Genomic DNA, 12,169 nt, shown 5'->3' with positions numbered 1-12,169 from the left:
CGAGCGAGCGAGCGAGCGACGAATGGCCCGTTAATGTCGAGGAGTGTCAGCGTGATATATTCGAGTGCCAGGCGCGAGGCAAATGAGCATGACCGACGTCAACGCGCTGCAGTGTGCTCTAAGTGAACAGAGAGCGAGCGAAAAAATAAATAAAACAGTGAGAGACAACTGCAGCGCGCACCTATTTTATCCCCCTTTAGTCGCTGCGAAATTCCACTCGTCGCGATGCTTGTATGCCTGCTATATCCGAATCGACAGTTAATCGCGAGAGGGATCGATTATTAAATAGGCGCCCCGCTGCAACGTGCGGACAGCTTGCGTGTGCGCGCGTCACGGGAAATAACGTTTGTTTGAACCGCGTGCGGGGATTTGCGCAGTGTGCAGAGCGGAGAGCGGCCTGTTACAGTCCGGTGCATGCGAACATCGCTCATACGCAGCGGTGCACCGCAAGCTGCGGCTAATCGCGTTGCGAGCGAGCTCACGTTTCCGTAAGCGGATTTTCGCGTTTGACGCTGCGCGAATTTATTATCGCGCCTATTCGATTAACTCTTGACTGGGCGTGCGCGATATATTTATAAAAAAGCTCGTAATTTAGGAAACCGACTCGGAGTCAGCGAGAATAAATAGCGCTAAAAGCACGAGGCCCCGAGGGAAGTGTGTTGTAGAGAAAATCCGTTGAGCGCCGCGCAGCCAAAGTGACAAATAACTAAAACAAATCATCTCGCTCTCTTTCCACGCTATTCTCGAAAACGACGACGACGAGACGCGCCTCGCGAACAATGAAGAGATAAATCCTCGTGGCCCGACTATAGACGCGCACACGTAGAAAGCGAAGCTCAGCTCTCTTGAGAGAAAATGAAGTAGTCGTGTAGGCTATTAAGAGAGGGAGCGATAGACCGAAAGGGAGATCTCTCCGGAGTGTACACACACGTACGACCGCGGCGGGCTCTGGTTTTTCTCTTTCCCTCGTCGGTAGCAACAGCTGCTGGCCTCGGATCGCTTCGACAGTTACATAATAATCCTCTTAACACCGGCCTGAATCCGACGAGCTGTTGAATCACTCTCGGCATTCTTCTCACGTGTCGTGTCCTCGCACTGCGTCAAGAGAGAGAGAGAGAGAGAGAGAGAGAGAGAGAGAGAGAGAGAGAGAGAGAGAGAGAGAGAGAGAGAGCGAGAGAGAGAGGGAGAAGTTAAAAAAGCTCCAGAGAGATTAGTCGGGTGCATTTTTTCTTCTTCTTCCAATATGCGCCTATGTACAGGGGGGAACAACGAAGCCTGATGTGTCGTACGTGTCACGGTGCTGTAGTCGTTGACTTGGATAAATCCCTATTTATTTCTACGAGGATAAGCTCCCGAGGAAGGTGTGTGTATGATGGTAAATCGCGGATGGGTGAGCTCGTTGATGCTTTTTTTGTGCTCGGATGGTTGCGCGCTTTCTTCAGAATTAATTCGAGAAAAACATTTATACTGCGGTTTTTTCGGCTGGGAACTGGCTAGGATGAAACTGGTTACGCGACTATTTTGTTAAAAATTATTTTCTCTATGTCCTCAATGAAATTAATCTCGCTCCGAAGGTTATCATTATCAATCCGCAACCTCATGCTCCCCATCCCGCATCAAAGCTCGGATGATCCTCCGCAAATCCCCTTTCAAGCCCTCCGTCCGGTCGAACATCGCGCATCAGTCCTCTTCAGCCATGCTCTCATCGGACGTCTCCAGCTCGGATCTCATGCCGCAGCGTTTGCACTGGCAATCGTTAAGAGGAGGACTTTTCGGGCGGAGCGGACACACACACGCACACATCTGCCAACAAAGCCTCGAGCTGCTTACTTAGGATCGTCCTCGCGAGCGGTTACCGATCGTCGATCCCGTGTCTTCCATCGGCCGACAGGCTAATGGTCAGAGCACACACGCGACCAACTGTGGATTGGCAGACCGAACCGCCTCTCGTTTGTATTATAATATAGACTGGAGAGAGAGAGAGAGAGAGAGAGAGAGAGAGAGAGAGAGAGAGAGAGAGAGAGAGAGAGAGAGAGAGAGAGATACGGTAGCGCGTTATACGCCGGCGCAAACAGAGAGCCGGCAAATAGACCGGCTACTGTTTGCGAACCGCGTGTGTGTATCTGTTATTGCATGCCTCGAGAGCTACCGTGAGCTGGCACGTTTTCAGATGCTAATTTTTCAGAGTGCTTTTTCTTACACACAACGCGCACGCACACGCGGGGCTGAAGGTAAGGGGGAGAGCTTGCTTTTCTTTTTAAGCGAGATTCTTCGCGTTCCTCGTGTTTTCGAGCGGCCTATGCGCGCGGCGGGACTGATTGACGCGTTGATGAGAATTGGGAGGTTCGCCTAATTTGTATTGTGCTCTATGCGGGAATGCCGCTGATGTTTGATGAAAAAATGACCGGCTGCGCGGACTTTGATGAATGATGATGGCTGTGCTAATTTTAAAAATAGATGCGGCTTTGTTTTGACCGTTTATTAACGTTTGAAGAGCGTACGCTCGAGTTTGACGGGTTGACGAAAAAAAAAGGATAATTTAATTTTGGTGTGTAGTAAATTAGGTACTACTTACTCATATTCACAACATAATAACTCATAATAACTCATATTGACGAATAAATTGCAACCTGCATTTTCAGGTGATTACGATTTAATTCAAATTAAATTATATTTTTCAGAATTTATTAATTTATTTATTTTTATTAAATTGTACAACATAACACATTGCGTAAGTTCTTAAGGAAGATCCAGTATTTCGGATGTCTATACTCGATCGCTCGCTCGTTTATATCTCCTCCCGTTTCAATTTGGTAGCCCCCTAGTGGACGCGGGCCGTACTACTCAACAGCTCCTTTCTTGGGCGCAGCGCTATCTCGATATACATACAAAGCTTAAGATGGTTAGCGATAGATGGCAAACCGAAAAATTTTCCTCGCAAGTGTTAAGATCAGTTGATTTGTATATATATTAGATCCAAAATTTTAACCGTCGTAGTCCGATTTCTCTCAGGAAATTTCCTTTCGATCGTTGGAGATACATTCCTTCAATTCAACATTCTGAAATAGTATCGTCCCCAATACCAAAAAATGTGATAAACCGGCTGTGAAAAACAAAAAAATAAGCACCAATGATTGAAAGTACTGATAGAACAAACTTCGACTACACTTTTGCTTTTTTGTAAATTTTTTTGTTGTACGTTGAAGATATTTTTAATAAAAAAGTGCTTTTCACGAAATCAATCGACAACGAACCAAGTTTTTTGACCTCGTTATGTATATGAAATTCCTCCCCCTCGTGTTACCCCCCCTCCCCCCTCGCGGATGTGCACGAGGTATTGTATATTGTAACGAATAATATGAATAGTGTACGCAACGGAATAGTATATATCAATATACGGTAACAGAAGACAAGTGTTATGACCTCGAGAAAAAACGAAAGATCTAGGATGTTTTCGTAATGTCATAAACCACCTCCACGCGCTGTAATTCCAGCGATATGCGCAAATCAGCTTTAACTCGCGCAATACGACCTCTCAAGAGCAAGATTTGCGCTCGCACGCACTTCTAATTAGCAACGCTATGGCCGCAATAACAAATGACGTAGCGTGGCTCATGGCCGTGTAACAACTGCACGAATGTACGAATTGGTGCGCTACAAACAAACAATCGACGAGCATGTAATACTACGGTGCGTGTATATATAAGTGGTCTTCTGTGCGGATGCATCTGGCTGTGCTTGTAAGATCCCCCGGGTCAGTCGAGATGTTCTCCTGCCCTGATGCTGGCGTCTCATCTGCGCTGCCAGGGATGCTAGCGTTGGTGGCCCTGCTACTGTTGTGCTGCTGGTGAGAATCGCGTGTGTTGTGGGTGTCGGAGACGCCTTTATAAGAAAAAACGAACAATACTAATTAGTCTAAATAATATTTCGACTAATATAAAAGTAGTTTTCTCCGCAGCACGCGTAAAGTGCGTACTTTAGCCGTTCCTAGCGAACGCCAAGATGCACACTTCACGCTTGGCGCAGCAAGAGCGTAGGCTCGAGTTTGACGCGTTGATGAAAAAAAAAGGATAATTTAATTTCGGTGTGTAGTAAATTAGGTACTACTTACTCATATTCACAACACTTTAATAACTCAAATTGACGAATAAATTGCAACCTGCATTTTCAGGTGATTACGATTTAATTCAAATTAAATTATATTTTTCAGAATTTATTAATTTATTTATTTTTATTAAATTGTACAACATAACACATTGCGTAAGTTCTTAAGGAAGATCCAGTATTTCGGATGTCTATACTCGATCGCTCGCTCGTTTATATCTCCTCCCGTTTCAATTTTGCTTTGGTGTTACGGGCAGCCCCCTAGTGGACGCGAACCGTACTACTCAACTGCTCCTTCTTTCTTGGGCGCAGCGCTATCTCGATATACATACAAAGCTTAAGATGGTTAGCGATAGATGGCAAACCGAAAAATTTTCCTCGCAAGTGTTAAGAAGATCAGTTGATTCGTATATATAGTAGTTCCAAAATTTGAACCGTCGTAGTCCGATTTTTCTCAGGAAATTTCCTTTCCGTCGTTGGAGCTACATTGTTTGAACCTTACATTCCAAAATAGTATTAAAGAATCCATAATTCCACAAACTGTGATAAACCGGCTGTAAGTTACGTCCCATGAATCCCACATTCCAAAATAGTATTCAAGAACCCACAAACTGTGATAAACCGGCTGTAAAAAAAAAAAACAATAAGCTCCAATGATTGAAAGTACCGTAGAAGAAACTTCGACTACACTTTTGCTTTTTTTAATTTTTATGTTGTACGTTGAAGATATTTTTAATAAAAAAAGTGTTTTTCACGAAATCAATCGACAATGAACCAAGTTTTTTGACCTCGTTATGTATATGAAATTCCTCCCCCTCGCGTTTCCCACCCCCCTCCCCCCTCGCGGATGTGCACGAGGTATTGTATACTGTGACTCAACGGAATAGTATACATCAATATACGGCCCATAACGCACTTCGTAAACGTACAATCAGCAGCAACAGAAGACAAGTGTTAGGTACTGCAAGAACCGCGAGAAAAAACGAAAGATCTAGGATGTTTTCGTAATGTCATAAACCACCTACACGCGCTGTAATTCCAGCGATATGCGCAAATCAGCTTTAATTCGCGCAATACGACCGCTCAAGAGCAAGATTTGCTCCCGCACACACTTCTGATTAGCAACGCTTCGGCCGCAGTGACAAATGACGTAGCGTGGCTCACCGCCGTTTAAAAACTGAACGAATGTACAAATTGGTGCGCTACAAACAAACAATCGACGAGCGCGTAATACTATGGTGCGTGTATATATAAGTGGTCTTCTGTGTAGATGTATCTCGCTGCGCTCGTAAAATCCCCCGTGTCAGTCGAGATGTTCTCCGGCCCTAATTGTCCGGGCGCTGGTGCTATCTGAGTGTAAATTCTGAGTTCCCCTCAGTAACTTGGAGTTTTTCTATGTATTTTGGGATACTGAATCGAAATTTGTTGGTTACGAAGCCCGAAACCCAGTTTTTTGTTATAAACAAATTACTGATTAGCAATAAACAAATAATAGTTATTTGCAATTTAAAAAAATTGAGTAACATTATTTAGGTATTTTCGAATCGAAAGCGTTCTTACGACTATTTCTCGTAAAATACATACTTTTTAAGTTATAAATCGTTGAACTTTTAGATTTCACGAGAGTGAACGGGAAAAATCGTATTTTGTGAAAACTTTATTGATTTTTCCGCGATTCTTCGAGCTGTTTTTCTCTCTTGGGGCTGAGTGCTTGAATTAATGCGGCGTGGAAGAAGGCATCATCGGATGGCCGGAAGCGTCCTGCGTGAAGCGAATGTAACAAGGGATGCGATTGGCTCTGCGTGGCCAGAGAGAAAGTACGAAGCGGAAGCGGAAAGGTCGAGTGCACACGCACACAGTTTCACACAAACGCGATACAGGCTCTCCTAATTTGTATTGTGCTCTATTCGGGAATGCCGTTGATATTTGATGAAAAAATGACCGGCTGCGCAGACTTTGATGGATAATGATGGCTGTGCTAATTTTAAAAATAGATGCGGCTTTGTTTTGACCGTTTATTAACGTTTGAAGAGCGTAGGCTCGAGTTTGACGCGTTGATGAAAAAAAAAGGATAATTTAATTTCGGTGTGTAGTAAATTAGGTACTACTTACTCATATTCACAACACTTTAATAACTCAAATTGACGAATAAATTGCAACCTGCATTTTCAGGTGATTACGATTTAATTCAAATTAAATTATATTTTTCAGAATTTATTAATTTATTTATTTTTATTAAATTGTACAACATAACACATTGCGTAAGTTCTTAAGGAAGATCCAGTATTTCGGATGTCTATACTCGATCGCTCGCTCGTTTATATCTCCTCCCGTTTCAATTTTGCTTTGGTGTTACGGGCAGCCCCCTAGTGGACGCGAACCATACTACTCAACTGCTCCTTCTTTCTTGGGCGCAGCGCTATCTCGATATACATACAAAGCTTAAGATGGTTAGCGATAGATGGCAAACCGAAAAATTTTCCTCGCAAGTGTTAAGAAGATCAGTTGATTCGTATATATAGAAGTTCCAAAATTTGAACCGTCGTAGTCCGATTTTTCTCAGGAAATTTCCTTTCCGTCGTTGGAGCTACATTGTTTGAACCTTACATTCCAAAATAGTATTAAAGAATCCATAATTCCACAAACTGTGATAAACCGGCTGTAAGTTACGTCCCATGAACCCCACATTCCAAAATAGTATTCAAGAACCCACAAACTGTGATAAACCGGCTGTAAAAAAAAAAACAATAAGCTCCAATGATTGAAAGTACCGTAGAAGAAACTTCGACTACACTTTTGCTTTTTTTTAATTTTTATGTTGTACGTTGAAGATATTTTTAATAAAAAAAGTGTTTTTCACGAAATCAATCGACAATGAACCAAGTTTTTTGACCTCGTTATGTATATGAAATTCCTCCCCCTCGCGTTTCCCACCCCCCTCCCCCCTCACGGATGTGCACGAGGTATTGTATACTGTGACTCAACGGAATAGTATACATCAATATACTGCCCATAACGCACTTCGTAAACGTACAATCAGCAGCAACAGAAGACAAGTGTTAGGTACTGCAAGTACCGCGAGAAAAAACGAAAGATCTAGGATGTTTTCGTAATGTCATAAACCACCTCCACGCGCTGTAATTCCAGCGATATGCGCAAATCAGCTTTAACTCGCGCAATACGACCGCTCAAGAGCAAGATTTGCGCCCGCACACACTTCTGATTAGCAACGCTTCGGCCGCAGTGACAAATGACGTAGCGTGGCTCACCGCCGTTTAAAAACTGAACGAATGTACAAATTGGTGCGCTACAAACAAACAATCGACGAGCGCGTAATACTATGGTGCGTGTATATATAAGTGGTCTTCTGTGTAGATGCATCTCGCTGCGCTCGTAAAATCCCCCGTGTCAGTCGAGATGTTCTCCGGCCCTAATTGTCCGGGCGCTGGTGCTATCTGAGTGTAAATTCTGAGTTCCCCTCAGTAACTTGGAGTTTTTCTATGTATTTTGGGATACTGAATCGAAATTTGTTGGTTACGAAGCCCGAAACCTGCCAGTTTTTTGTTATAAACAAATTACTGATTAGCAATAAACAAATAATAGTTATTTGCAATTGAAAAAAATTGAGTAACATTATTTAGGTATTTTCGAATCGAAAGCGTTCTTACGACTATTTCTCGTAAAATACATACTTTTTAAGTTATAAATCGTTGAACTTTTAGATTTCACGAGAGTGAACGGGAAAAATCGTATTTTGTGAAAACTTTATTGATTTTTCCGCGATTCTTCGAGCTGTTTTTCTCGTTCACTCTCGTGAAATCTAAAAATTCAACGATTTTTAACTTAAAAAGTATGTATTTTACGAGAAATAGTCGTAAGAACGCTTTCGATTCGAAAATACCTAAATAATGTTACTCAATTTTTTTCAATTGCAAATAACTATTATTTGTTTATTGCTAATCAGTAATTTGTTTATAAAAAAAAAAAAACTGACGAATTTCGGGCTTCGTAACCAACAAATTTCGATTCAGCATCCCAGAAAACATAGAAAAACTCCAAGTTACTGAGGGGAGCTCAAAATTTACACTCAGATGGTACCAGCGCCCGGACTATAATTCTGGCGTCTCATCTGCGCTGCCAGGGATGCTAGCGTTGATGGCCCTGCTACTGCTGCTGCTGCCACTCCAGCAGGGGGAATCGTGTGTGTTGTCGGTGTCTGAGACGCCTCTATAAGAAAAAACGAACAATACTAATTAGTCTAAATAATATTTCGACTAATATAAAAGTAGTTTTCTCCGCAGCACGCGTAAAGTGCGTACTTTAGCCTTTCCTAGCGAACGCTAAGATGCACACTTCACGCTTGGCGTGGAGAAAAATAGCATGCGCACCGCGGGAGAAGCGAAAGCCGCCCCAAAGCACGTGTAGCAATTTACACGTGCTCTATGGCTTGTCCTTCTCTTGTACCCCATAGATGCACAATCTACGATTTTTAAAGTTGTTTAAATATTTTACCTTAGCTGTCTCCAGCTTCTGCTGGTTCGCCTGGGCTCGTGAGCGCGTCTCCTTCTCAGCTTCAAGTTCCTGCTGATCCGGCATCGTTGCTGAGTCTCCTTTTGCTCCGATGCGAAATCCCAGCGTCGCTTGGTGTTCTGCGCGTGGCTTGGGTTCCCCCACTCTTCTGCTTGCTGTCTAGCCGAAAAGGTCCGTCCCAGCGCAGCGCTGGGACGGACTGCGTCTTCACGCTGCCAGCTCTCTCGGTAGACTGAACCGACTATTACGAATTGCGTGGGTCGCAGTCGTCCCTTTGCTCTCCCCCTCATTCTCCCCTCTCTTTCTCTGCAGACTCTATTTTGACTACGGCTTGGGCTCGCACTCGCTTCCGCTTCGTACTTTCTCTCTGGCCACGCAGAGCCAATCGCATCCCTTGTTACATTCGCTTCACGCAGGACGCTTCCGGCCTTCCGATGATGCCTTCTTCCACGCCGCATTAATTCAAGCACTCAGCCTCGAGGTCGAGTGCACACACACATAGTTACACACAAACGCGGTACACTCCCGGGTGTCGAGCAGCGCAGCGATCGATCTCCCGATGATTTATGAAATCTACTTTCGAGCTCCGTGAGCAGCAGCAGTCGCTATCGTTGATTGATCGTCGGAGCTCGCGACGACGGTTCAGCAGATGAAGGCTATATAAGCGTTGCGTGCGTGCGCGCGGGATGGAAAGCGATTCCTTCTTCCGCAATTCCGTGCGCGCAGTGAGGCGCGCGAGAACTCGTCACTCGCCATTGACATTAAGCGCGAGCGCGTGTATTTCCGAGAAGCAATTTGTCAGAGTTCCAATTTTCTCCCTCTCTCGCTCGACTATGCGAGGCTGCCCTCGCGCCGCTTTGATGTCGGGAACGGAATGGAAGCGTTTTCGTCGCCTCGTTGTCCTCGCATTATCTCTGATTAGTTTCGATTCGATTCGAGCTCGCGGTTTATTATGCAGTCGGAACGATTTCATCGAGTTGTAAAATAAGAGACGAGGTTATACGGTGCTCCTGAAAATGTTTTGACTTTTTTTTCCTATTCCAGTGTTACGCGCGCGTGTTACGACTCGATAAACGCGGCGAGACGCTTCGACACTGGTTTGTATAATAGCGAAATTAACTCGCAGTAAACGATTCACGACTGCGCGTAAAGCCGAGGAGCATATTGCTTTTCTCGTATTATTAAATTCCCGTGCATGACCAATATAAAGTCAGCGCGCGACCTATGGCAATATATAGTGCGTAAAAAGCTCCGTATACGACGGAGGCAAATTTACGACGGCTCGTTCTTCTCTCCGCAACGAGTATACGCAGCCATATAGTATACCGCGCGCGTGTAAAATAATGAAACCGTAATCAGACGCAGAGAAAGTATCGTAGCGTGGTGTTATCCATACGGACGAGTTAAAAGGGCGAAGCTCAAAAATAACTCTGCTAGGCGGCTGAATTTCTTCTCGAAGCGAGCGAGCTCGAGCTCGTGGGTGGAGATATAGAAGAAGAAGAACAAGGAGAACACTAAGGATCGAGAAAGCAGCAGCAGCGGCAGAGTCGTCGCGTAAATCTACTGGATGTCCGGGGCGAAAGGTGCGACATATCTTATCGTAAACGTCTCATAACGGCGCTGCGGCAGTAACGACGCGTGACACACGACGACGTAAATCCTTGCGCACGCGCGCGCACGGCGGCGGCGGTAGCAGCAGCCTCGTAAACCGCCTCGTCGTCGTATACGCGGCGAAGCTCGCCCGGCATCGGCCTTCCTCCGCGCGGCGGGGCGAATAAACGAAGAAATAAGACGAGAAAACATGACGGAGAGAAAGAGAGAGGTGGCCGTAAAAGAGAGTGGGAAGAAAAAGTGGCTGGATTAGAGAAGCGGGAGGCAAGATTACGTGTGGACGAGCGGGGTATATAGTATACAGCGCGCATTTATGACGTCAGCACTACGCACACAGGGCCAGCCGCGGGATGCTGTCACAATCACGCCACGGCCATAAAGTAAACATCCCGACATCAAAGGGCCGCCTTATACTCCCCCGTGTCGCGGTCTCTCCTTCTCTCTGTGTATACCGCGGCTTTCGTTCTCTCGCCTGGGCTTTATTTCACTCTTTTGCTGCTGCTTCGTCGCGTAGTCTTTTTTCTCTCTGCTCTCCGTCGCACGCGCTTCTTAGCCGCTGTCTTTTCTCTTCCTTTGCGGACGATCGCTCCGCGCGACGTGTGTCTACTCGCTTCGCCAGAGTCGTCGGATTTACCGCGCGTCGTCTTTCGAGTTTTTTTGCGCTCTCTTACGCCCGATTTACAGCCTTTGTGCGTGCGTTATTAATTGAACATCGTTACATACGAATTTTGATACAGCCGCGGAATACATCGGAATTACGGCGCGCGAGGAATATCTCACGGCCGCAGTAAAAGTTTCGTCGGCGGCTCGGCAATGAGAAAAAGCTTGGCAGCGGCGGCTTCGTATATGCAAATGCAGAGGCGAAAGCTCGTGAATATACGGGGCGCCGAGTGACAGGCCGTTGACGCGCTCGTTGCCGTGAACGCCCGCGCGCGAGAACTCGTTTTACGCGTCGACGTGTCAAGCAACAGTAGTCCCAGAAGCGTCTGGCGAAGGACGATGATAGCACGACACGCGCGAGTATAGGAGAGCTTGCGGAATGACATCTGCCGCTTTTGCCGCTGATGGCGCGTAGAAAGTTCTGTTTGGTATCTAATTATGTGCGAGTCGAATTTGTCAATGCTCATACGTACGTTCAAGCAGTATAATGAAACAAGAAAACTCGGTGGAAAAACGAAACTTGTATTAAAAGTGTTCCATCAAGCACCACACGTCAGAGAGGAAAAAGTTTTAACATAAAAGGTACCGAGTTAACATCAGGCCTGATGATTCATCGTATCCATCATCGGCCTTCGACTCCGTCAAGAGCGACTCAAGGCCATGCCTACCTCGCTACACACATCCACTTTGCCTGTTCTCTCTCGCTCTCTCTTACTCATTCCATGTATCCCCGCTGATCCTACAATACGCCACACAAAGCAGTTCGGCTCCTCCCGTGTTCTTAAAAGGGGCAGATACGGCACCCTGGCGCCTCGGGGAAAATTACACAGTCTCTCCTCTCGATCCCTAATGCGCTACCCACACACGCGCGCGCGCGTGTACATACGGTCTGCGCTCTGCGGGCTAATGACGAGCTCCCGTGTTCCCAGCACTTAAGGGTTGCGGAGGCGGCGGCGCCTATTTATTAAAGTGCCGCGAGGACAGACAGGCTGCAACTTCCAAGACGATTTCCGATAATTAGGCAGCAGCCGCTGCTGCCTTATAGAGCCGATTGTTTGCACGGCGGCGTCTTCTTAAGTCACAGCTACTCCCCCATCAAACGACTTGCTGCTTTCTCACGAGATATACACGCGCCGAAATAGACCTGTGACGCGCACTTGACGTTCGCTTCCACGTGACCCTCTCGGCCGCCGCTGTTATTTGACTTTTCGCGTGGAAAAATATACACCTCCCGGGAATTTCGGCTTTTCTAGCTAAGTGTCCA

At 45.7% G+C, this 12,169-nt stretch overlaps 1 protein-coding gene across 1 annotated transcript; it reads right to left on the bottom strand.

Annotated features, from left to right (window-relative positions):
• Window positions 1-6,302: 6,302 nt before the first annotated feature.
• On the bottom strand, window positions 6,303-9,270 carry LOC107980963. Its single transcript, XM_016984731.2, has 2 exons — window positions 8,617-9,270; window positions 6,303-8,331 (listed from the first exon to the last, which is right to left on the bottom strand). Exons 1-2 carry the CDS (start codon window positions 9,090-9,092, stop codon window positions 8,214-8,216), a joined length of 594 nt encoding a protein of 197 aa, XP_016840220.1. The 5' UTR covers window positions 9,093-9,270; the 3' UTR covers window positions 6,303-8,213.
• Window positions 9,271-12,169: the final 2,899 nt, after the last annotated feature.

This window comes from Nasonia vitripennis, chromosome 3, assembly GCF_009193385.2.
Source record: "Nasonia vitripennis strain AsymCx chromosome 3, Nvit_psr_1.1, whole genome shotgun sequence".
Lineage (NCBI taxonomy): Eukaryota > Metazoa > Arthropoda > Insecta > Hymenoptera > Pteromalidae > Nasonia > Nasonia vitripennis.
This window is presented reverse-complemented; position numbering and strand designations above follow the sequence as displayed.